Source organism: Pyricularia grisea (assembly GCF_004355905.1).
Source record: "Pyricularia grisea strain NI907 chromosome Unknown Pyricularia_grisea_NI907_Scaffold_14, whole genome shotgun sequence".
Lineage (NCBI taxonomy): Eukaryota > Fungi > Ascomycota > Sordariomycetes > Magnaporthales > Pyriculariaceae > Pyricularia > Pyricularia grisea.
The window spans coordinates 4,221-30,656 of NW_022156726.1; the positions used below are offsets into that span (position 1 = coordinate 4,221).

Here is a 26,436-nt window from a genome sequence, read left to right on the forward strand (position 1 = left end):
GAAAAGCCAGATTAAAAGCATTTATAGCAAAAACCATTCAATCTGGTTGGCGTACAACGGGGTTATGGCCGGTAAACTTGGTTAAACCACTTTTAAGCCCTTTTTTGTTAGAAAATAGCAATGCCAACGTTATAAAAGATAAAAACAACGGTTTGCAAAGGGATAAAACACCGGAAAGCCCAGCCCAAAAAATTAACGACCCGTCTTTACTTATTTGGAAAACCCCTAAAACGACCCGAGATGTCCGATTTCAACTGCAAAAACTTTCCCAATCCAACAAAACCAACGCTACTTCACGTCTTTTATTTGCAAAAGTCCAAAAAAGCTTCGAAGCTAAAGATACCCTTTTGGCTAGCGCCCAGCAAAAAATCAGCTTATTGGAAGCACAACTGGAGGCAATACGGCCGGTTAAAAGGAGGAGGGTGGTTCCGGATCCAAACGAGCTTTTGGTTAACAAACAGAACATTATTGGATTGCAGGAAAAGGATATAGAAAATTTGGAACCTTTAGCTGATGAAGAAGAGGTTAATGAACCGGAGAAGCGTGAAAACGATTGTATTTTTGTCCGTTGATAATTTTATATTTAAATCAGCTTATAAAAGTAGGCATTTCGTTGTTAGATTTTCAGGGTGCCGAACAGGGGGGGTGCCGAACAGGGGGTACGCAACGTTACATATTTCCGACTGCATTGAGGTAAAATAAGCAATGCAGACGTTGCAATTGGAGTTGGGAATGGTGTGGTATAGGAAAAGTGGCCAGGGTACTGTCCTGGCCAGGGTACTGTACATCCACGTTAATTATGTTCTATACTGCAAAAGCAGTTGGCGAAAAGATTGAGAAGTCCCATGTTGCTAAAGTCACAGGCTTAATTGCGTGTTCGTTGACGTGAAAGCGACAGTTAGAAACCCAGGATGGACTCTGAGTCATCCACCCATGTTCTCATCAAATTGTCACCGGTTGGGGACATTTGGAAAGGTTGTCTTCCTGCATACGGTAGCCAGCAGCATGCTGAAGCACAATTATCTAGAGATGGAATTCGTCTGATTAGACAATTTTGTGAATGGCAGCAGGTTCATTCTAATTTCTGGACCTTAATGTAGGATACCAGGTGAATAAGCTCTACTGAAGTCACGGTTACTAATTCAGCATGCGTTAAGGACCTTTTAGCGCCCAAAACTTTCCACAGGTGCCTCTGTTTTACCTCTGATGAAGATATCAGCGTCATTGCCGTCTTAAGCTCAGGTCGATCAAGTTAACTTCCTCGGAGATTAGCTTTTCCCCGCGTTTCTCAGTGGTCTTTGCCCTGCGACCCGTAACCTGTTATGATGAAACGGCAACAGCGCAAACTGCTTGGAGAAAGGACTGCTTGGATGCGACAAGTTCACTCTTTTCTACCTGGGCCACCATTATAAATTCTTACTCAACCGCCCTCACTGCCTCACGCATATAGTTCAAAGACTTGGAATTGTTCCAACAGAGCCAGATTACATAAAGTAAAGACATCCCCACCATGAACGATAATGCCTCGCGGGGGTCATATCGCCACGAGGTTCCTTAAACAGCCCGTGGAAGGACTTCAAACCTTGAAAGCCACATGAATCTCGGCGCGGCGGACGAAAGCCTATCCGAACCTCTCGAACAGATGACCATCTCTGGGCCCAACGTCGCAGGTGCGACATCTGCAACGGCCAAAGTCCGGAAACCGCGTCGCACCGCGAAAAGCAAAGGAAAAGGCAACCGAGCGGACCAGTTCTGCATATACAGGACAACGAACGGAGCGAACATCCCGACAATGGCAATCGAGTACAAAGCGCCGCACAAACTAAGTCAGGAAGAGGTGGTCACCGGCCTGGCATCCGCAATTGAGCCGAAGCGAGACGTAATTGGCCAAGATTGCGAAGGCTTCGTGCTCGCGTCAAAGGCGCTTGCCGCCGCCGTGGTCACGCAGCTTTTCTCCTACACGATTGGCAGGGGCATGAAACACGGGTACGTTTGCACAGGACAAACTTTCGTTTTCCTTCATATTCCGGATGATCCCGCGACGGTCCTCTACCATGTCTGCGTCCCGAACTTGGACGTCTTCGACGATGACCAGAACAGACCCAGCGACTTGCACAGGTCAAAGTTGTGCGGCGAGCTGGTGGTGGAGACTTCGTAGCCCGAGGCCGTGGCCAGCTGCACCGCGTTGGCGCCGACGTTGCTCGCGCTGGCCTAAATTATGATCGTCCTCTTATCTTGAGCGTCATCACCGTGGCTAACCCTGGGCAGATTGAGCCCTAGGCCACCTGATTCGTAAAGCAAGCCCGCAGCGGCTGCCAGCCCAAGTGGCAGCACTGCGGCGTCTGCGAATGGCAGCGTCTTGGGGATGGAAGTTACCAGGTTCGTCACGACGACGAAATACTCCCGGAACGCACCCTCGCGCGCAGTGAAGCCTGTAGCCAAGGCGAGTACGCAGTCGCCTGAGGTGAAGGAAACGACGCCCGAGCCAAATTCGACGACGGTGCCGGCAATGTCGAACCCAGGATGAAGGGGTATTGCAGCCAATTGAAGAGGTGGTCGCCTAGGGCCTGGGTCATCCAACCGATGGGGTTGAGGGCAACGCCGGCGACCTTGATGATCAGCTCGCCATCGCCTACGGTTAGGTAGTCGACGGCTTCGACGGGCATTGGGTTGGCGCGGGCACTGAGGAGCAGGGCGGCCTTATTGGTAGGAGGCGTTGTGGAGGGTGGATGGTGAGATGTTTGTAGGCTCTTATTAAGTCTGCTTGCTCGAGGGGGCGAGGGTATTACGGTTGTTGGGGTTGTTGGGGTTAGGACAATGATGCTTTGTTTCTAGTAAGATATGAAGGTAAGATGAAACAGAAATAATATGGTTACCCCTTGAGCTAAATATGCTTGACGATGGCCGCCGGTAACACGATATTGATTCATAATCTATTGCTGCAGCAGCGGACGGTATCACCCAGTATTGGGACGACCGAACCAAAACAAAGTCCTCTATATCCTATATCCGCCATGGGCAGCAGCCTGCGCCTTATGCCCGCCTCAAGCATTAAGCCGGATCTGTCGCGGGGACACACTTGCAGCAGGTGAAATTCACGTCGGGTGAAATTGGATGCGCGAAAGAGAATTAGCATCGGAAGATGCGTGCGTCCTTTGATCGTGGTTAAAAGTGGTGTTTGTCCCGCTGAGTAAGTCCAGAGATCATGCAAATACTTCACTATGGCACGCTACTCGTACCGGAACCCCTCGCGGCGACTGGTGTGAATTTACATATCATAGGGCCTTTCTGATACGATATGTACGTCTTTTGGCCTACGATCCAGTCTTCAGACTCGGGGCAGAGGACAATATCAAAGTGCCAGATGACCTTGGCAACAAATATGCGAAGTTCAGCCCAGGCGAGACTATGATTGTGAGAGAAAAAGCAGTGTCAGCGGATCGAAAAGAAGAAAGAAAAATACTGTAAAGCCGTTTCAAGACCCAAGATGATACATACTCCTTCCCAGTGCACGAGCGTGGCCCAATCGAAAAAGGATGTACAAAGTGTCTGCGATCCCCAGCGAACTCGGAGTCATCCGGATTGAGCCATCTCTCAGGTAGGAATTCGCTTGGCCTAGTGAAATTAATAGGACTGTTGAAGGCGGCCTGAGAATGGTATGCAACTTTGGTCTGCAATTACAACAAGAGTGCGTCTGTCAGTCCCGATCCATCGACCAGTGTGAAAATGTGACCCTTGACCAAAGTAGTGCCGCACTTACACCTCCGGGAACATATGCACCGCAAATGGTAGCACCCCCATCAGGCACAACGCGTGGTGTGATGCCACCCGGCATGTACATTCGCAACCCCTCCTGCAAGACAGCGTTGAGATACGGCATCCGCACCAGCAGACCTGGGTCGTTCTGAATCTCCTCACTGTGACGAATCGCTGACCTGATCTCAAGAGCCAACTTGTCATGCACGTTGCGGTTCGCCTTCTTTCCCAGGTAGTACATCACCCCGCATAAAGCGGTCGCCGACGTCTCGGTACCTACAATCATCAGCATGCTGGCTGCGACGTGCATTTCGTCGCGGGTCAAGCCCTTGATCCCTATACCCAGTCTTTCACTCTGCTGCTGTCGCCCAATCACAAAGCTCCAGATGTCGGGTTTGCCTGCCTGCTCAGGTTTCTGGTCCAGTCGTCGATCCATCAGCTCGGAAGCGAGTCGATAGTGTGCACCGACAATGCCCCTCATCGGCCCGGTGGCAAGCGCGTGCAGTAGAGAGCCGAGCATGGGGACCTGCATCAGAACGGCCGTGAACACCACCCATTTGAGGCCGCTGAGCATGGCGCGGACCCAGCTCACGTACTGTGGGTTGTCATCGAGCAGACCCAGTGAATGTCCAAAGACCAGTTCGCTCATCGTGTCGACAGAGTAGTAAGTCGCCAGCTCGGTGACGTCGACATTGTCGCCGGCGGCTTGCGACTCAATCAGACGAGCGACGACCTGATCGGCGCAGCTGGCGATGATCGGCTGTTGCGCTTTGAGAGCGGCGTGAGTGAAGGCTGGCTGGAACAAGCGCCGGAACCGGACGTGGTCGTCTTTTTTCGACATGATGGTCATGGATTCGACCGTGGACCCGCTGTCTTGACTTTTGTTTGGTGCTGGACTTGACTGAGCCTTTTGCGCGATACCAAAGAATTCTTTTTTCATCTCCCCCTCTCCTGATGTCTGGAGCACATCTGAGTAAAATCGTGCTATTCGCGTTGGACCTCAGCAGCATGTTCGACCCCGTGGAAAGTAGTGCACAACTTACGGTCAATGTACGACAGCTCATTGGGGGCCACCCGCACGATTTCGCCATACTTTATATGTAAATTCTTCGCAGATTCGGCAAACGTGCCTCGGAGAAGCCTCACATCCTTCACGAAGCGTGTGGCCGCGTGAAGTTTGGATCCAGGAATCTTTCTTAGGGGATGAAAGAAAACGTTGTATGCAGCGTCGACTATGATCTTCAGAGGTTTAGTGATTCAAGCTCAAGCCGCTGGGCGTAGGACTCACATATGCAATGGACAGGCCAATTCCAAGCAGCGCCAGGTCCGAGGTTTCTAAGCGGAGCATGGTGTTATTGGTTTTTTCCTTTCTCACTTTGTTCGAAGTCGGTAGTAAACAAGGCTCAAGAAAGAGGAACGAGGAAAGATCTAAATATTTAATAACCGAGCGATTCACACGAGAATAGTCTCGTTACGGTTTAGTTGAAACACAAGGGAAACTCAAATCTCAATTGCGAGTCTTTGGCTACTCATTAATCACAAAATTATGACACACCTTTACAGACATGAGTCGCCCAGAATGATTTTGTCTTGACTTGTATCATCCTAAGCTACTAGATTATTGACAAATTCAAGTCTGTAATAAGCAGTCAGCGGCCTGGACAAATTATGCCTTTCTTGGGCTAGATTGTCTCGTTTCCAATATTGCGCGTTTCACATGTTCGATTCTTAGGCGTCAGCCAATGTTGTCCTTTGTTGTGACCAACAAGTAGCTGATTTCTTGCCATTACTTCCTAATTGTAATTTACAGGACTAGGCTTAGGTTTGTCCTTGCAGTCAAAGTGCTGTTTGTCGCCCGTAACGGTAGCCTCAGTAACCTTGCAGATTTCGCAGCGGAATGAAGACTTTACATCCCCATCCTTGGAGCGAGACAAAATCTTATAGATAGAGGAGCAGTCATGCTGATGGCTAGCGGCCAATAGCTTGATTAACACGGGATACTTGCATCGTAAAAATTGTTAACGTGGTTTATCAGGACCCGGGCCACTTTTTCGGTGGGTCCAACTCCCAACTTCAATTGCAACGCCAGCATTACTTATTTTACCTCAATACAATCGGAAATAGATATATCAGACATTTCTGCATCATCCTGACACATGCGCGCATTATGTCCTGTATTGCCGCAACTGCCACACCGTCGTTTAGTCACCGGTCGCGCACTTTTCCCCTCCCCATTTTTATCTTCTTCCTCATGTACCGGACTATCGGCATTCTTTAACTGTACCAAATTTTGAACCTCCTGTATAGTAAATGACCCTCCTTCGCGAATACGTGTTTTTTGGCCCTCCGTCGCTTACTAAGCACTTCGTTGGCCTTCCGAAGGCTGCGGACCTCTGCTGATAAAAGCGTAACTTGGTGTGCCATTCCGTCCATACCTTTTGCCAATTGCTTTACTGCTTCAAAAATTGGAGTGGGAGAGCTGCTTTGATGACGATTAATTCGAGATTTGACAAGCGTAGATTGGCAAACGGCTTCTGTCGGGTTGTGAGGCGTCTGGGAAACCCAGGGGTCGGTATTGGGGAAAATAAGCTCTTTGGGTGACGGCGTCCATAGTTCTACATCCAGTTTGGATATAACCGTTTCCGGGTTATAAGGAATAAGTCCGGCCCCTGAAAAACCCCCGGCCATATTTTCTTTCGTCATAGACTTTTTGTAGGCCGTTGCAAAGGCCAACAAAAACTCGATTTTGCTAATATTGTTAATATGGGCCCGGATAAAGTCGTTAATTTCTTGACCGTACGCCCGCTTAAGGACGCTAAACACTCCGACGTCAAGTGGTTGAGTTAGGTGAGATGAATGAGCAGGTAATCAAAGCGGAATAATGTTATAATTTTTGCAATAGCCCTCGAATGCAGGGGATTGGTGACTGCCGTGCCCATCGAGTATTAACATCCGATTTACGCCTTTTGTCCGCGATTTTGTATGTTTGTCGAAATGCTGAATCCAATCGAGGCCAGTTTCGTTATTTGTCCATCCGTTGGGGGTAGTTTTTAAACGTCAAAATGCTGGGAGACCGCCTTTTGTGTACCAATTCGCGAGATGATGGACGCCTTTAACGATGAGATATGAGGGCACATCGTAACCGTCGCCACTGATGCAGCAGATTGCAGTCGCCCATTCTCGATTGCCAGGCTGTACTTTTTTGCTTTTTCCGCGTCTTCCGGACCCGGTTACGACCATATGGCTGCAAATCTGGCCCATTATAAAGCCGATTTCGTCGAAGTTGTAGGTGTCGCAGTCTTGGATGCCGTATTTGGCCTTTATATTAACCACCAATCGAAACCACGCGTTTAACGCGTCAGGATTTTTGCAAAGGGCTCTTTGAAAGTCGTAGGTGCGAGAGAAACGCGTCTTTAACTCTATACGTCGTTGCACAAAGCGATAAGCCCATTGCTTGCCGACCGGTCGCGCGTCCCGCGCAGCGAGTAAATGGTCGGCCATTGCGGCCACATCAGCGATCTGAGGCGGAAATCCTCGGGAATCCAGGTCCAGTATATACTGGACTATCACCTCCTCTTCGCTTTCCGTCAATTTTTGATTGCCTGGCCGACGGTCGGCCAAAGAAGCGCGACCATTTATTCTGGCTTGGAGTGTTGATCGCGGCACATTATAGGTTGCAGCGACCCGTCGAATACTGGGTTTTTTTTGCATATCGAAGCTCAATAAGCGCTAAATTTATTTGCGCTTCTTGGTTTGACGATTCCATTGTTGGTGGTGGAAAAAACACGTATTGAAGAGAAAGGATGGTCCATGTTGGAAAAGTGGCCCGGGTCCTGATAAACCACGTTAGATAAATTGGGGGAATAAGTGATAAAAGAATGTCGGAGGCGATGGTTAAGGATGAAGAAGGTTTATGCCAGTGAGTAGAATTGAGCTTCATACAACATGGCGTTGGTGGCCTTCACTTGAAATTACCTCCTGGTGACTTTGCATAAGGGTGTGGTTACTTTACAACAACAAATCGAATAAATTACAACCGGGTGGATAGATTTACAGTACTAACCAATATCGGTACATAACGCCAAGGGAAGCTATATAAAGCTTTCCCATGTGTCCGCCTGACCGCCTGCACAGGGCCCAAAATTTTAACATGGCCGCAACGGTAGTTTTTGCAGCATTGTTTGCATTATTTTGATTTCGGTTGGAAGCGGGTATAGATATAATACATTCAAACAAGGCTATTAGTCTATTTGATAATAAATACCTTTATCGGTTATAATAATGACGCGCGCTCGTGAGTCGTAATTAGAAGGTGTAAAAAAGGTATAATAGATTACAGTTACGATCGTGTTAAAAAGATTTTAACTTTTTACCGGTAGGTGTTCAAGCGATACGTGAGAAACTTGTATATGGCTTCGCAGTTATTGAGTCTTTTGTATTGAAAAACGAAACGTACTGTAAAGGTAGATGTCCACGCGGTTACGGATTTATTCTATTTGTGGTTATGAAATAACCATACCCGTGATCTATTACTGTCTGACAACACTACCCCATAATTTGAATTTTGAACATCACAAATATTGTTTCTTCGCATTTACAACTGAACACCAAGAAGACATAATCTCGAGTCAGCCACCCGGCTTTGGGACATGAGCGGCAATTCTGGAACTGGGATTATGGGTAAAGCGGCATTGAACAAAAGTAGTACCATGGGTGAACCCATTAACAATAATTACTCACAGCTCGCCACCATTAATCGCAATTTAGACGAGCAAGTCAGTGAAGATGACCAAACCTGCGAATACAAGAACGTTGTTTAAAACATTGTAGCATGGCTGCAGTAACTAGCTAGTATACTTAGCTGGGGATGGCAAGGAACGGCTAATTGTGATGCTGCTTGACCAGAGCAGTTGGCGAGATAATCGCAATGTCGTGTCACCGGTTAGGGGATGATCGATCCCGGTTCTGTCTAAACTGCCTGTATACCTAGGGAGTTATCGCCTTGGCGATCTGCATAGCCAGTGTTTGCAAAGGCTAGACAGAGGAAAAGCTATGAGTGGAAGATTCTTCCTAGCCCGCGAAAAGGCCTTTGGTGCGATTCTGACGGTTTATGTAAAATCGAAAGTGAGTCTTTCTCTGCAGTGTTATGGATGCACCAACAACGGCCGATAACATATGGCTGTAGTTATAGATATAAATATTTATTAGGTAGTCTAGCGCTTCCAAATATGCAGAACAAATTGCTGCTGGTTCAATTCGACCCGCATTATGCAAAGCCGAGGTTTCGTCATCTGCGTTGCCAGCGTTTGTAAACATTAATCCATGCTAATATTCCGAGGCACTCTTTGTGAACCTATCACGCATGTCCTTTTCCCGTCGGGTACTCTGCGCGAGCACGCGCTGAACTTATCATTCCGCACAGCAGCTCGAAAGAATAACACACTTTATATCTGACAATTACTTCCACATAGACTACAACATTGAGCACGGCCAGGGGTTGTAGTTTATAAGTCTATCATTGCTTCATTTGATTCTGCCTTGAAAAGTTCCCTGTAATATGCTGCGACTGAGTTCTCAGCATTGCATTTCAAACACCCCCTCCGTCACGTCCCGAACTCTGCAACCAGTTTTAGGTTCAAGCTCTCGTCCATCCAAAGCGTCAGATAGCTATTTTAACGCTCTTTTGTCGCCACTTATAGATTCTTCCTGATGCCCTCCAATGGTATTCCTGTCGTAGCGGACGTTTGCCCCAACACCACATATCCTGGCGACGTGTTCATCTGTCGTGCGGATGTTGGTATTTTCATCGTGTATTGCCTTGTATGCAAAGACCGGCATTTGGGGGATGCCGTCTGACAAAATTAATTTCGTTAATAGGACACTGAGAAATGCCAAAGGCCAGAGTGGGTCACTTACAATAACTTTCATGCCAATTGTTACCAATCACCCTGGCCAGTTCAGGGGCTCTATAATCTCGTCGCCTTGGATGAAATAGTCGAATATGCTCTGTCCTGAAAACAGAGCAATCGCCTCCGCAGCTGGTATCTTCAACGCAATGAGAAAGGTGGTCGCATTATACAACCCCTCTTTGTGCATGTGGTCGATCAAATACTGCCGAGCGTCTGGATACTGAGCGGTGAGGCCGAGTAGTGCATACCACACGATCGCAGCTACAGGGGAACCCGTGACATTGCATATGATCTGGGTGAAATTGGAGAGCACTCCTCCAACAGCTATCCCCGCGAAGTCTTGCTCGGGTGCGTACGAGGCCTGCAGCTCTGCTGCAAAGCCGCTTGCGAATGCGCTGCCGGAGTAGCCCAGAGTACATAGCGGGCCTTGCTTTGCTCCGTGAGGTTTGTAAAATACAGGACAGCTCTGACAGAGTCGATGACTGCGTGGCCGGCCTGAGGCCCCGCTGAGAATGCTGCATCAGTTCCTTCAAAGTCCGGCACGCTCACAGCCCAGCCGCGACTTAGACACTCCCGCAAATCAGCCATGATGTCCTCTCCGTAGATGATCGACAATCCGTAGCTTGGGCTCTGGTCGACGTCAAGTATATTGTAGGGTATCTGATAGGAAAGCAAAGCAGGCTTATCCCTGCCAACTGAGCAAAGTAAGGTTGGCAGGGAAACAGTCGTCACCGCCCATGATGGTCTGTAGCGACTGTCTGTTGATCGGAACAACAGCTGATGAGCGTCTGCTGACTTATTGGCAAGAGCTGTTATATTTGAAGGCGCTTGGCGAGTGCGTAAGATTGTCCCGGGGCTTTAGTTTCGAATCCTTATGGTGCTCCGTACCAGGGATCTTGGCTCGGAGGGATGAGCTCAGTGGCCATGGCGGTGGTAAAAGCCCCATGCAAGGCCAACCATAGGCTGGTAAATCTGCCTATCACGACCAAATTTCTGAAATGTAACAATGGCTGTGGTTATGCCTGTTGGACTTTTGCGATGGCAAGTAAAGGTTTGGAGCATGTTCATTATCTGTACGGGTTGACATAGGTCGACGGTCGGAAATAGCAGCCTCAGGCAGTTTCTTCACAACTGGATGATTGTGAGCGCTATGCATAGGAGAGTCTTGTGTTCGGTTCTGCACATGTAGGTTAACCGATAAGGTACAGTAAACGATAAGGTTGATGATATTTACATTGGCCAATTCAATATTCGGTAACTACTGGTAAAGGGTTGAGAAATTGGAAACAGCGTTTTCTTTTTGGCCTTATTTTGTAGTAACGAAAAAGTAAAATTTTACTAAAAAGGCGCTGTGAAAAAGCATTGTACCGGAACTAGGGTCTATGTAAACAATAATTTGTATCTTCAACCGTTGGCAATTTTTAGGAATTTTGTATTGTAAAACGAAACGCGCTGTAGAAATGGAGAAATGCTTGCAATTTAGCGGTTTTTGGTTATAGAATAACGACACCCTTTTGGCGGGATTGAAGAAGCACAAAATCCCGTTTGTATACGTCACAGTTCCAATCGCCACCAAATAAACACCTATGTTATGATTTTAAATATAAACTGGTTGGTGTACTTGAATTCGGCGCCCGAGTGCGCTGCATGTGGATCAGACAGCGCATTACACAAGAAAACTTGGTACTTGCCTCTTTCATATATTAGCCCCCAGTTGATCCCGCAGGAACTCGAGCTGTACCTCCATAATCTTGGGAAATATTTCACCGCTTAGCATATCCATGTGGCCTCCACTTGGGTCCACATGATGCTCCTTTGGCTCAGGCAGCCGACTCAACAACCACTCCTTCTGCACCTCTAGCGGCGAGATGGAGTCCTGCGCACCCGATATGACCAACACTGGCCTCCCCTCCAGCAACTGAAAAGCGCCACGCGGGTCGAAAAATGGCACTCGAGCATACGACTGTATGGTGGCCGTGCTGCTGACCCCCATCGCCTTACCCTCCTCGATCATCCTCTCCAGCCGCTCGATGTCCTTCGTGTCCCAGTTAGTCTTGAGCCCGCCGGGTGTGAAGCCGTGGCGATCTAGCGTGCTAACGTAATAAGGCTCGTTTCCGCGTAGCCGAGACTCTCTGTCCTGCATGGCCTTGGCCAGGACGGTGCGCAGAGACGGCATGCTGAAGACGCAGGCTGGGCACATGGCGATGGCGAACTTGACGCGCCGAACGTCGACGGCCGCGGCAGATATGGCGAGGATCCCGGACATGCTGTACCCCCACAGGCCGATGGCGGATGGGTCGACGGTCGGCTGAGCCTTGATCCAGGTCACGGCGTCGTGGTAGTCGCCAATTTGCGCCCAGGGGTCGTTGTCGTTACGTGGAAGGCCATCGCTGGCTCCTATGCAGCGCGGGTCGAAGACAAGCGCGTTGATTCCTGCGAGCTGGAATTGGAGCGCTACGTCGGTGACGAGAAATTCGCGGGGCCAATTGAACTATTTTGTGTTTGGAGAGTTGGTTAACATTGGTGGCTTTCCATTATCTTTGAAGGCAATGCGTGGGGTACTAACGCCGGGTGTCATAACGACCGCTGGTGCTCGCTGTAGCGTGGCATAGTATGACCCTCTTAGTGTCAAGCCGTCCAGTGTTTTGAACTCAATGAATTGGACGTCCGGGACAGGCGCCATGGTGTATTCTGTAGTAGTCTGGTTGTGATTTGAATGAAAGGAAGGAAAGCTGAAGTACATAGATTATAGAAGACCATGCAACTGCAATAGAAATCTCAATCTGTTTTAACCTAAGGTCTCAAGCAGTGGGCGATATTAACCGAGTACAGAATAGTTATCATAATAATCATAGATGGGTGGGTGTGGACGGCCAAGGTGGCATTTGCTCCACCACTTGTCAGGATTCTAGATTGTTGTATCGCCAAAGCTTGCTTACTCAATGTCCCACGGGGTATACAGGCGAGGGTTGTCATGTTTGTTTCAAACACGAAAAGGCGCGTCAGAACACAAGCATTCCCTAGCTCGTGCAAATGCGGTAGAAGCGGGTTTACTCGGTTTGAAGTTTAAAGTTTCAGGTTCGGTCGGCGCCACGACGTCGGGATTGGGAAAATTCCGGCCTGCATTTCGCAGCACGATCCTGCCTTGATAGCGTGTTGGAGCTCTGGCAATGGTCACCGATGGTATGACAAGGACCCTGAGCAGAGCATGCAATTATACCGTTATACATTGACATATGAATTTGATATCAATGTCAAGGAGCCACACGGCGACTCGCGTTCACTATCTTAGGAACCGCGTTTGAGTGGACATTTTGGGCAACCACTGACAACGTTTGTTCGCGACAGTCTAGATCTGCACAACACTGAGTCTCAACATAATGTAGACAGTAGAGAACATGACGCATGGTACAGATAAGAGTGCTTCTATGACCCCTTTATAAGAAGAAAAGACATAATGATTTCTTGGATGCAAATCCAACCTAGCTCATTTTGCAACACCTCTACTCCTGACCACAGGTCTCAACTTTACTGCCTCAGTCTGAAGATCAGTTAGTTCTTTGAGAGCCCCAAGCAGTCCAGAGATCGGAAAAGTTGAAAGGGTCTGTATGTTCGTTATTACGTAGAAGACCTCTTATTCTCACAAACTTCTTCTCAACGCAAACATCCCTCGCTTTCACACCAAGTATTCTGGTTCACTCCTTAACCATGACGGCCGATGACACATCCAACGCTGCGTGTGCCAATGGCAACGCACATCATATTGGTTTCAACGGCCCACTCACAAATGGCCATGAGCAAATCCCCAGCCCCATGAATGATCACAAATTCTGCTCTCCAACCCACAAACAAACCCCTATAGCAGTTGTAGGTATGGCCTGCCGTCTTCCCGGCCACAGCAATAGCCCGCAGGCCTTCTGGGAGATGCTGCTCGCGAACCGGATCGCCGACAACCATCCACCCACTTCTCGCTTCTCTCTGAATGGTCACTTTGACGGCTCACTTAAACCCCGCACGATGGCGAGTCCGGGCGGCATGTGGCTGGAGGATGTTGACACTGAGCTGTGGGATGCACCCTTCTTCAACGTCCCGCGCTCTGACGCCAACATCCTTGATCCGCAGCAGCGGCAGCTGCTCGAAGTAGTGTATGAGTGCCTGGAGAGCGCCGGAGCAACTCTGGACTCTGTCAAGGGCAGACGGATCGGGTGTTTTGTCGCGGCCATGTGCGGCGACTATGAGCTGATGCAGGCTCGTGATCCCGACGAGAGGGCCGAGAACACGGTCATCGGGGTGTCCAGATCGATCCTCAGCAACCGCATTAGCCATTTTCTCGACATTCGTGGGCCCAGCATGACGGTGGATACGGCGTGCTCTGGCTCCCTGACGGCTATAGACACAGCATGCCGCTATCTGGAAGCCAACCAGTGCGACGGGATGCTGGTGGCGGGCATCAATCTCTACATGGAGCCATCCCACAACGAGGAGGGCGGACTGATGAGAAACGCCGCGTCGGCGAGCGGGCGCTGCCACACCTTCGACGTTAAGGCGGATGGATACTGCCGCGCCGAGGCCGTCAACGCCGTCTTCCTCAAGAGGCTTGACGACGCCGTTCGCGACAGGGATCCCATCCGAGCTGTGATCCGCGGCACCGCCTGCAACAATGACGGCCGCACCCCCACGGGCATCACCAGCCCCAGCGCCCAGGCGCAGACGGCAGCCATCCGCGCCGCATATTCCAACGCCGGCATCGCGGACCTGGACCAGACCACATTCCTCGAGTGCCACGGGACGGGCACGCAGGCTGGGGATCCCATCGAGGTGCAGGGTGCTGCGGCTGCGTTTGCGACCCCCGCGCGTGCCGATGGCCGTCGCGCTCCCTTGCTGATCGGGTCTTGCAAGAGCAACATTGGCCACTCGGAAGCGGGCGCAGGCATCTCGGGGCTCATCAAGGCTGTTTTGGCTATTGAGAGAGGCGTGATACCAGGAAACCCAACGTATATCACGCCGAACCCCATGATCGACTTCAAGGCTTCGTGTGTGGAGGTCGTGGGAAGGAATTTACAGTGGCCGAAAGGGGCTATGCGTCGGGCAAGTGTCAATTCGTTTGGATTTGGAGGATCAAACGCACATGCCGTCATCGAATCGCCCATGTATCTACTCGGCGCCGATGCCAGAGAGCAACAACATTACGTCTTGTCCCACCATCAGGAAACATCCTACTCACTGTCGGGTTCCAACGGGATGTTGGACATGGATGACGACGACGACATGGACCTCATGATGAAGCAGCGTCCACAACTCCTCGTCGTATCAGCCAACAACCAGGACTCGCTCCAGCGCAACATCAACGTGCTTGAAAAGCACCTCCTCAACCCGGCCATCGAGGTGCGGCTGAAAGACCTGGCCTACACCCTATCTGAGCGGCGAACCCACCACTTCAACCGTGCGTTTACCGTGTCGCAGGCCACGGACGAGATCGAGTGGAACGCATTCTCATTTGATAAGACCCGCGCGGCCGGCCGCCGCATCGCCATGATCTTCACCGGCCAAGGAGCGCAGTGGTCACAGATGGGCAGGGACCTGCTGGAAACGTACCCGCTGGCCCGCCGCACCGTCGATGCGCTGGATGATGTGCTCCAGGCGCTACCAGAACCAGTGCGCCCCGCCTGGAGGCTTGTAGATGAGCTGACCAAACCGCGCAAGGCGGGTGTGATACGCCAGCCTGAGTTTTCGCAGCCTCTTGTCACGGCTCTGCAGTTGGCTCTGTTGGCCGTCTTGGAGGACTGGGATGTGAAACCGTCGGCTGTTGTTGGCCACTCGTCCGGGGAGATTGCGGCTGCTGTTGCGGCAGGTTACATGAGCTCGGCGGATGCTATCAAGACGGCGTATTTCCGTGGCTACGGCTCCAAACAGATGCTCGAGGCAAATGGACAGGAACAAGCCGTGGGGCCTCTTGGCATGCTAGCAATTGGAGTCGGACCGGAAATGGTACAGTCTTACCTGGACGCGGTCAACAGCAAAAGCTCGAATAAAGGGGCTGATGTGCATATTGCATGTTACAACAGTCCTTCCAGCCTTACCATTTCCGGTCCAGTGTCCTCTTTGACAGCGTTGGAAGCCAGGTTGAAAGAAGATGGCCACTTCGCTCGTCTTCTCCAGGTCGACCTGGCCTACCACTCGCCGTATATGACATCTGTAGCCTCTTATTACAAGAAAACCCTTCAAGAATTTTGCAATTTCGGCCGGGAAGGCTCGAAAAATGGACAACAGCAAGGCTCGGCGGTGTGGTTCTCGTCGGTGACTGGAAACCGCATTGATACTGGATCGGCAGTGGATGCAGAGTACTGGAAGAGCAACATGGTGATGCCAGTCCGGTTCCACCAGGCCTTGACAGGCATGATTCTTGACGGGTCCGAGGCTACTGATGAGGCTGATTTGATGCTTATCGAAATTGGACCGAGCAACGCATTGGCAGGTCCTGTTTCCCAAGTGATTAAAGATGCTGATGGCGCCGGAAATCAGGGACTGGCCGCCAAGGTCAAATATACATCAGCCTTGAAGCGAGGGGCCAACAGCGTGTATCCTCTCCTAGCAGTCGCAGGCCAGTTGTTTGCTGTAGGTGTCCCTGTACCCCTCGCCAAGGTCAACGGGTATGACTTTGCCAGTACAGACGAGAACGCGAGCATTGTGAAATTTGGCTCGGCAAGAACAACGGCTCCCCGGGTCGTAGTAGATCTTCCCAACTACCAATGGGATCACTCCACTCGATACTGGCACGAAGGACCCGCCAGTCGCGACTGGCGTCACCGGCCTTTTGTCCCGCATGACCTCCTCGGAACCAAGGTGCTTGGGACGCCCTGGAGCAATCCGATATTTTCCAAGGTTCTGCACCTTGCCGATGTCACTTGGCTTCGGGATCACAAGATTGGCGAGCAGGTCGTCATGCCGGGTGCTGCATATGTTGCCATGGCCGTCGAAGCCGTGTATCAGACCGCCAGCATGACTAAGTGGAAGAACAGCAACCAGAACAGTAACTCGACCGAAGAGTTCCAACACCCTGCCGAGCCACCATCAAGTTATCAGTTCCAGCTGCAGGACGTCAAGATTCTTCGTGCCTTAGTACTGGATGACCGAGAAGACTGTCGGCTAGTTACTAGTCTATCGCGCGAGCGAACAAACATGGCTGGATGGTTTACATTTCAAATTTTCTCGGTGCCTAGTATCAAAGACCCCAGCAGCAAGATCGAACATTGCACCGGTCTGATCCGTGTCGTCGACCTGGCCGCAGACGCAGCCTCCAGCACCTGGCGCCAACTACCCGCCGCCACCACCGAGCAGATTCGCCCGCTTAACGACGCCAATCCAGGGGCTACATGGTATCGGGCCTTCCGCGACGTCGGGTACAACTTTGGTCCCCATTTTCAGCGCCTTGTTCAGGTGGAATGCACACCTGGAATGCAAGATACTCGGAACCTGTTGTCAATGGATCCGCCTGTCACTACTACGCAGGGCAGCGAGGATAAGATAGAGGCGAAACCGGTGCAGCCTTGGTACGAGACACGAGGGGCTCTACACCCCGTGGCCTTCGACTCAGTCACGCAAGCGTTCATCCCGGCTCTGTGGAAGGGCGACCGTGCGGCCGTCGGTGTCGTGACGGTGCCTCCGCTAATAGAGAGCATCACAATGACTGTTCGTTCCAAAAAGCAACCAAATGCGGAGAACAATGCCGTGGTCCTATCCAGTGTTCGTCCCACGGGGGCACGCAGGCCCGGTATCCCCGAGGATAGTGTTGGATCGTGCGACGTCTACGACGCGGTGGATGGCACGCACCTGTTGCAAATCAGGGGGTTTCATTGGAACCGTGTCGATGCGCAGGAGGACCTGACCATGAGCCATGTGTACCACGGCCTGGTCTGGAAGCCCGACGTATCCCTCCTCAGTGCTCGCGGTTTACAGAGCATGAGGCCCGACTCGGAGTGGAATGATAAAATACAGCTCGTCCTGGACTTAGTCTGTCACAAACTGCCGTACCCCAACGTGCTCGAAATTAGCACCGGTGAGCAAAGAGGTGACGCAGACACCGATCAAACCCAAAGCTCCATTGTACCTCCCTACTGGCTCCCTGGCGGCGACGCCGATGAGGGATGCAATCGCCTGCGCGCTGACATTTGTTCCTCGTACCACTTTGTCTCGGGCGAGCCGCAGACCTTGCTGGCGATCCAAGACCGTTACTCACTTTTGCCCAATGCCAGCTTCAGCCTTGCTGATATTTCCATGGCTGGATCCGTGCTCCCCGGTGACAGCAAGTACGACTTGACCATCGTTAATATCAACAGGCATCATATCGAGGCGAAGGCGGGATTGGAGACCATGTTGAAAACTGTCCGCGATGGAATGCGTGAGCAGAGCACCGGATATGCGGTGGTGACAGTGGCCTCTGCAAACGAGTCGGACATTGAGCTGGTGAAAAAGATAGCCAGGGGAGCCGGATTCGAGGTCATCTTGGAATTTACAGACGGAGTGGATGCAATGCTTTTTCTTTCCACACACCCAGCATCCCCAGCAGCTCAACTAGGTTCGACCAACAGAGTTGACCCAAGGGCTAAAAGGCCGCTCACAGTCTTTCACTTTGCAGAAGAATCTAGACCCAAGTCTTTTGCCATTAGAGGGAAGCTCGAAGCCAATGGCTGGAACGTTTCTCTCAGCCATCTTGGTGATATTGACCAGATTCAAGCGGGCAGTATTGTCTTGGTATGCGATGAACTATACGGACCGATCATGTCTAGAATCACCGAGCTTCAATGGGATGCTCTACAAATGCTCATTTCTAAAGAATGTCGAATCCTGTGGCTCACTGCTGGCGCCGTTGGCTTGGACGGTGACGGACAGGAGCAAAGCCTGAAAGAGATGCATCCAGAGCGAGCAGCAATAAACGGACTAATGCGTTCAGTCCGGCGAGAGGAGCCACATCTGCGTCTGATCAGCTTGGATTTAAGTCCCCAATCCGTCTCAAATGGGCTCGGTGATATCGACCCCATCGAAACGTGCCTGCAGCAGCTCCTATCTCCCAGTAGCAGCACCAATCGAAACACCGAAAGCGAATTCGTCGAGCGCCAAGGTATCCTGCACATCAGTCGCATCATGCCAGACGCCACCCTCAACCGGGCCAAGCTCGAACGCTCCGACATCTACATGGGCGAATTGTTCAAGCCCAGAGACGACCCATCAGTCTGCGTGCAGCTCCGAGCAGAACGGCTGGGCAACATTGACTCGCTATGTTTCGCCGAGACGGCGCTGCCGGCCGAGCTCCCACCCAACCACGTCGAAGTCGAGGTGCACGCATCAGGCCTTAACTACAAAGATGTCGCTGTCACGATGGGCCTGGTCCCCGCCGACGAGTACCGCCTGGGAGAAGAGGCTGCGGGTGTTGTGGTGCGCGTCGCCTCGGATGTAACGACCTTTAAGCCCGGCCAGCGCGTCGTCGTCTTCAACCGCGCGTCACTGGCTAACCGCGTGCGCGCCAGCACGGAACGTGTGCATGCCATCCCAGACGACATGAGCTTCGAGGACGCTGCCACGCTGTGCGTCGTATATATCACGGCCATGTATGCACTCTTCGACCTGGGGGGCCTGCGGAGCGGCATGCGCGTCCTCATCCACTCGGCGACAGGAGGTATGGGTAACGCGGCCATCCAACTGTGCAGGAGCGTCGGCGGTGTCGAAATCTTTGCGACGGTTGGCAGCGATGCCAAGAAGAATTTCTTGGTGGAAGAAATGCACATCCCGGCAAATCACATCTTTTCGTCGCGGACGCCCGAGTTCGCAGACCAGATCCGCCTGATGACGGACGGCGCAGGGGTCGACTTGGTGTTGAATTCTCTGACGGGACCTCTGCTCGAGTCTTCGTGGCACCTAGTCGCTCCGAACGGAACGTTTGTCGAGATTGGCAAAAAGGACATGCTCGCCCGGCACGCGCTACCCATGGAACCCTTCACGCGCAACGTTTCGTACCGTGCCCTGGACACGTCGCCGCGCTTCTTCTCGGACTCCACCATCAAGATCATCATAGCGGATTTGTTCCGTCTACTGGAAAAGGGAGCCGTGAAGCCTATTTCCCCCCGGCAGACCTTTTCCTATTCGCGCGTAGCCGACGCTTTCCGCTTGTTGAGACAGGGCTCTCACATCGGCAAACTTGTGGTATCGCGAAATGGGCCAATAGATAGCAATCAAAAAGGAGAGCAAAAACAAGATATGGAAGGGAGAATAGAAGCTGGTACCGTAGTACCAATCCGGCAACTCTCACACATCCCATCCCAACTTCGATCAGATGTGTGCCATCTGATCATCGGCGGTCTCGCTGGGCTGGGTGGCAGTCTTGCCGTTTACCTCGCCAAGGAAATGGGTGCGAAGAACATTGCCTCTCTCTCACGGTGCGCAAATGTGCCTGACAAGATACGCCAAAGTCTGGCCTCGCTTGGCTGTCACCTGGACGTGCTCCAGGCCGATGTGACATCGCTCGAAGATGTCAAGGGGGCGTTTGCCAAGACAAAGATGCGAATCGGCGGTATTCTGCATGGTGCTATGGTTCTCAGAGTATGCCCAACCCTTCCTCGTTTCTTTCCTTTTTCCTGTCCATACTTGCCTACGTAGATAGCTCACATTCTTTGTGAAACAGGACCGACCATTTACAACCATGACCACGACCGAGTTCCACGAAGCCACTGGATGCAAGATTGTCGGCGCAATAAACCTACACCAAGCCGCTTTGGATCTAAACCTGAACCTGGATTACTTCTCGCTTCTATCTAGCATCTCGGGCATAGTGGGCGGCAAAGGTCAGGCAAATTACGCGGCAGGCAACGCGGTGCTGGACGCTCTCGCGGCTCACCGTCGCGCCATGGGCTTGCCGGCATGTGCAGTCGACCTCGGAGCCGTCGAGGACATTGGGTACATTGCAAGTCAACAGCAGGCAATGACTGCGCTGCAGTCTGGAAGTGACGACTTCTCAGGCGAGGATTATCTTTCCAAAGTCACGGCAGGCGGAATACTTACCCCGATCAACGAGCGCCTGCTGCGGAAAATCATCCAGCTTTGTCTGCTACAGCAGGAAAACCAGCTCAAGTCCCAACTAGAACCCAGCAAAGCACCATCACCAGTGCCCTACCAAATGATCACGGGACTGACGGTCCCGCAGCCAGAACAATCAGACCTGGCCACCGACGCCCGCTTCTCGGCGCTCTTCAACATCCCCAGCTCCAAAGCCGGCGGGGGCGACGGTTCCAACGGGGGCGTTGGTCGCGGCGCAGGTTCCAGCAGCACAAAACACACCTCGGACAGCAAGGACCTGCGCGAGCTGCAGCTCATGCTGTGGTCGTCCAAGGCGGTGCAGCCGGCCGCGGTCAAGGCCGGGCTAGTGCGGGTGGTTGGAGCATATTTTGCCAAGACGCTGCGACTAGAAGTAGAGCAGGTCGACGTCGAGAGGCCGCTGTCGGCGTTTGGGATAGACTCTATGGCTGCTGTGGAGATTCGGAACTGGGTCAGGGCGGAGTTGGGGGTTGTTTTGGCGACTTTTGAGATTATTAACGCGTCGAGCATCATTGGGTTTTGTGATGTTGTTATTGCCAAGTTGAACAGGACATAAAGTAATATGGGATACCCGATGGGGATTGGCTATCTTGCATCGAACCACAGACGCCTCTTACTGCAACACCTTGCAACCTTACAACGTACCCATATGATAGCAATGATATTCCCAGTTTGCGTGCTTTACTGACCCTTCTTGACGATTGCATTTTTTTAGCCCTTCGTCGCTTTCTAAGCGCATCATTTACTCTTCAAAGGATCCGGTCTGGCACATCACCATGCCCATTTAATGGCCTCCCGGCTTCTAAGTGATCTGTAAGCATCGTCACACGGTGCGGTAAAAGGCGGCGGTGTTTACCTCCCGACTGCCAGCAATTATCCCCTTTTGTGCAAGGCGGCCCAGTGCAATGCATAAGCGCATATACCTGTCTAATGCATGCGTCTCGCTCTAGACCAACAGTTCTGGCTTCTAAATCTGCTTCCTGAAATGCTATCGCTCCCTTCTAGCTGCCTTGACATTATTGACGCGTAGTAGAATGTTGCTGTAGTTGTAATCTTTTCCCGTCATCTACAAACCTGTTCCATTCGCCAAGCTGTATTGCGACGAAAGACCAGTCAATCTCTTGTTTCGGAAATCTTTTCATGATTTTGCCTGTCTTGTGGTGAGTGACCGAAAGAATCAGCTTTGTGGCGTCCTCTTTCCAAGTCTTATTCGCACTTGCGTCAGCCACCTTGAGTTGGAGGACGTGCTTTCAGAACTCGCGTGGCGATATCTCAAGATCCAACCCTGATTCGCCAGCCTACCCTGTTTTTTGACGAATCGCTTCCATTCTACATTGTAGCGAATCGTAAGCTCGTCGTCCCATGCCCGTTCTGGGTCGCAATCAGCATATCGCACATAGGTAAGCGCACTTCCAGCGGGTCTCAGTCAGCTGATGCTGGTGAAGGACGCAGGTTCGGACGGCTCGCTGTCAGAGCAGGAATGGTTCGAGTTATAGGAATCGCTCGCATTGTCAATAGTACAGGTTTCGGTCTGACTATTTTTTCACTTAAGATACCACGAAGAAGACGGCGTGGATGCGGCCCGTATTTTCGGGACGGTCAGCTTCTGCGCCAAGTGCGGGCCGTGGTGTCTGGATTGAAGCTTCCATACGATTCTGCTGGATTCTGTAGGCATGCGAGGTACTTCTGGTCATTTTAGCATGTGACTCGGCCCAGGACACAACATTCGCTTCGTTGCTGACAATGCCTGCATATGCATACATCTCAGCGAGTTGATCTGGAGTTTGATGTGGATCTTCGGTAAAGCAGTGAGGTGGGGCACTTGCAGCTACTTTCAGGTACGTTTGTAGATGGTTGATTAGAGTGCTATCCTGTCAAGTAGACTCAAGTAGCATTAGGTCGTCCCCACATTTAAAAGATTGAACAACTGTAATACAAGCGGAAGGTAGATTTGCTCTAAACTGTATCAAAATCTGCGATTTAAATAATTGTAGAGAGCGCGCTGGCCCGACTCCCGCTGCCTTACAAACGAAAGCTATTTTAGGATAACAATGGAGTCCAAGCTGTATCCCGTTTTTGCTCCGCCGAGGATACGGCTTTGAGGAATCATTTTTTCAGGGAAGTCCATGTACTGACCAAATTAAGGCAGCATCAATGTATTTCCAACAACAGTTTACAGCTAATATATTAAGGGGGAGCTCAGCACACTGATGAGTGCAAATAAGTTAGCTGTGATCATCAGGAAGCATGTACAAGGATGCGAAATGTTTGTTACAAAGGCACTTGCGTTGACCGCTACCCTCCTCGCTCCCTGCATAATGGCAGAGATGCGGCTTAATGTCACAGCGATCAGTGCACAAGACGGCGCATCTACCTTTGAGTGTTGGGAAGTGGATTCGCCTATCACCGCTGACGGTAATTTAAGCCTGGGGAGAGTACAAAATATCACCTGGAGCGTTATCCCACCTGGGAAGTTCGAAGGACCACACAACGCCCCGTACAATCTGTAAGGTCCGCCCAACACCAACGCCACATTTCAGCTCTACTGACACGTCCCAGGTGGCTGTTCTTGATAAAAGGAATGTTTCATTTCACGATCCCCGGCAACGATTCAACTGTGGCCTACCTCACGGGCGGGGAATTCGGTCTTTTGTTCGCGGCTGATACGGCAGATGTAAGCCGCACAGGCCACACGAGCGCGTCAATGGGTGATACCGAGACTGTTTTGCCTCGAATTGCCACGGAGGGTGGAATGCTCCCTAACCGCAAAAGAATACATATGGGCGCATGTGATGTGACGGAAAAAGCAGGTTGGAGGAGACTAGGCTGGAACGAGGACAAAACCTGGAGGCTTGGGGGCCAGAAATAGTCGAAGCTTTCCAATACCCCAAGCCTTCGTTCCTCGGCCTATCGATCCCTAATTGTTTGGGCTTAAGGAAGGGAAGTGTTGAGTAGTTGTGGCGTAAATTCAACAACCGCAAGCGTCCAAGCTTTTTGCTCTCGGTCGTTAATATCAGTGGGTTTCGGGCACAGGCGATGGATGAGGAGTTCGCAAAAATGGTATATCGGCCTATAAAATCCCTAGCAGTCCAACCAATAGGATGTAGTCGGTGAATATCTCCCAGCGAGGTTGGGTTGGCATTCCGGAGATGTTCATCACCCAGGCGGTTTCAAAGGCTAGCATCAGGTTGACAAATAGCTATGTCTATAAAATGAGGTTACTCTTTCAATCCACAATATGTTCCTAGGATTTCGCAACAAACCATCCTCTGTTACCTGAGGCAGCCATTTCTTGACCATCAACCAAGGTCAATCCGTAAGTTGTTAGGACAAATGGGTGGGGTGCCAAGACAAGGGATGTTCTTCACTTAATCGCTGGGCATCTTCCACCTGTTACGGAGTGGCGTGCCTGGGCGACTGCCAACCGTGACTAGCTCCACTCCACGTGACAAGGCGCCAGGGTGAGTTTGTTATTTGCTCGCTTAGGCGCGTGTACGCGATTGGCACTGCGTGCCTTTCTTCTTTCTTTACACTTAGCTTTAGATCTTCGAATAGAATCGCCCCTATATTGCAGCCTTGTCTCTTTGGGATCGCTTTCGTGACAAAATTATACCAGGTTACCTTGTAAGTTGATATTATAAAAAAACCTCCTTTAAAGTGTTTTGGGTTTATATTTGCCAAAATTAATGGGCATTTGGCTATATAAGTTAATACCAAACCATTAGAACCTTCACCTTCCATTATACCGGTTTCGTCCATATTCCACCTATCTTCCGGTTTAATATCGTCAATAACGGGATTGGTGATATAAAGCCACCAAGATTTAATTACCTCCATAGTAGCGCCATTAACCCGGCCGTTGTCTATTCGACGGGGCCTTTGGTTTTGAGGACTGGATAACGAGCCAAAAACCAGGCTTTCCACCGTTTTCCAAGGCCCTCTGTTTCTCCAGAAGCTTGAAGGATTCCGCAAAAACACGTAATTCTTGATGCGTTGGCGGTAGCCCTAAAGCGGCTTGGGCTAATATCCAATCAGCTATATGTTTTTCCTGCTCCTGCAAAAGCTTTTGGAACGATTTTCGAGCTTTTTCAATAAGATTGTGAACGTTTTAATCGATGTTGAAGTCTAGATCTAGGGATGCCCCATTTTCGGGAGGTTTTGTGGATTGATTGGCCATTTTCTATGTCAGAAATAGCGGTAAAAAGCTGGATTTCAGTATATTGTTTCATTGGGAGCTTAAGAAAAAGAGGGTGGAAAAAATTGAATCCCAAAGTGAAAAGTTCGTGGAGATATTTATAAAAAGCGATAGGAGGTGAAAGTGGCGGAGTAGATATTTTTAGGGGCCCATCCGCAGGGGGGGGGGGGGGGGGGGGGGGGGGGGGGGGGGGGGGGGGGGGGGCATCAGGGGGTGGCCAACGTTATCCTCTATGCAGAGTGACTTGAGCCGAGCGGCGAGACGGCATGCTGAGAGCCAAACAGCTACTCGTTCCCTAAGCCATCATTCTCCCTAGTGAGCATGTTGCTGCAGTCTAACTACTTGTGGGCACCTGATTCTTGCAACCCGTCAACACTGGTTAGTCTCCCTTGCCCATCTGGTCTGTTCAGATTCTCGAGTTGCTGTATTCGGAAGCTCTCTAGTCATGTCTTCGCCTATCATTCCATTTTCCTGACTACTGCTTTGGCTTAACTCTGCTACTTTCCTTGACTATCTATGGACTATTGTTGCTTAAATGCGCTTTATCGCACCGGAATGTTCAACTCCTCGACGCAAAGCTGGAACTCTCGACCGTGCGACGTGACCGAGTATCAGAACCATACTTCTATCCCACCCTTTCCACGGCTGGCTTTGATAAAACTGTTATTGTACCCTGTATCTCCTTAACAATTACGTATCTACCACTGGCAAGACAATCCGAGCCTGCAGGAGAGACGGATACTCCAGCCCTGCGCTCGCCTCCAAGCTTTTAACTTACTCGGCCAATTACTTTTCAGAGATCAGCTTGCCTTGCCTAAGTACATAAGTCTGCAATGCATTCCCTACGTCTTTGGCACATTCCATTACAGGCTTATCAAGCGGCTAAGGACAGACAATTCTAGGAGCCCCATCAATAAAGTATTGTTCTATATGATCAAATAACCATCTGGAGTCAGCTGCAGGTCGATGAAAGGATGTGCAAGCTTGGCAAAGACGTGGGTTGATTCGCATTTCCCCTACAGAGCCCGTGCCGACAGGCACGAATGGATACATGGACATTGCGAAAACGCATAAACACCGGTTTTAACCGCACTGTTGACTCGTGCAGTGGCCTGGGCTAATCAAACAGTGCTTGCCTTGCCATGTACTACTATTTATCTATGTATGAGACCTCTGGACGATGAAGAGGTCAACAACCTCTGCCAATACATGTCGTACGTGCATAGGTACACCTCGGATACCTTAGCTGACTATAAGGGACATCAGGCTAGCTGAGCCTTGTGAGGATCAGGCCCCTAGACCTACCCTCAGAATCACGACTCGGCTCCACACCGAGCCAGGGATCGGACAAGGATCCACTACCTCCGGATTTAAGCGCGTCTCTTGAGCGCGTCGTCGATTGTAATTTCTCTCTTCTCTTCAGTTTAGAATTTTCGTCGATAGCGCCTAATACACTGAGGTTCTCCAATGTATGCCTGGCCGTGACATAAT

The 26,436-nt window shown here is 50.8% G+C and overlaps 5 protein-coding genes across 5 annotated transcripts; 2 read left to right on the top strand and 3 right to left on the bottom strand.

Annotated features, from left to right (window-relative positions):
* Positions 1-2,211: 2,211 nt before the first annotated feature.
* On the bottom strand, positions 2,212-2,666 carry PgNI_12580 (uncharacterized protein; the record flags this gene model as incomplete). The annotated part of the gene is given in 2 exon segments (XM_031132526.1): positions 2,212-2,567; positions 2,582-2,666. The coding sequence occupies 2 exon segments, from the start codon at positions 2,664-2,666 to the stop codon at positions 2,212-2,214; spliced, it is 441 nt and encodes a 146-aa protein (XP_030975985.1).
* Positions 2,667-3,219: 553 nt separating this feature from the next.
* Positions 3,220-5,104, bottom strand: PgNI_12581 (uncharacterized protein; the record flags this gene model as incomplete). The annotated part of the gene is made up of 5 exons (XM_031132527.1): positions 3,220-3,406; positions 3,499-3,671; positions 3,761-4,725; positions 4,800-4,995; positions 5,045-5,104. The coding sequence occupies 5 exons, from the start codon at positions 5,102-5,104 to the stop codon at positions 3,220-3,222; spliced, it is 1,581 nt and encodes a 526-aa protein (XP_030975984.1).
* Positions 5,105-11,361: 6,257 nt separating this feature from the next.
* On the bottom strand, positions 11,362-12,348 carry PgNI_12582 (uncharacterized protein; the record flags this gene model as incomplete). Its single annotated transcript, XM_031132528.1, has 2 exons — positions 11,362-12,156; positions 12,232-12,348. 2 exons carry the CDS (start codon positions 12,346-12,348, stop codon positions 11,362-11,364), a joined length of 912 nt encoding a protein of 303 aa, XP_030975982.1.
* A 1,025-nt stretch (positions 12,349-13,373) lies between these two features.
* Positions 13,374-21,306, top strand: PgNI_12583 (uncharacterized protein; the record flags this gene model as incomplete). Its single annotated transcript, XM_031132529.1, has 3 exons — positions 13,374-13,431; positions 13,537-20,258; positions 20,341-21,306. 3 exons carry the CDS (start codon positions 13,374-13,376, stop codon positions 21,304-21,306), a joined length of 7,746 nt encoding a protein of 2,581 aa, XP_030975981.1.
* Positions 21,307-23,014: 1,708 nt separating this feature from the next.
* On the top strand, positions 23,015-23,619 carry PgNI_12584 (uncharacterized protein; the record flags this gene model as incomplete). The annotated part of the gene is made up of 2 exons (XM_031132530.1): positions 23,015-23,256; positions 23,310-23,619. 2 exons carry the CDS (start codon positions 23,015-23,017, stop codon positions 23,617-23,619), a joined length of 552 nt encoding a protein of 183 aa, XP_030975983.1.
* Positions 23,620-26,436: the final 2,817 nt, after the last annotated feature.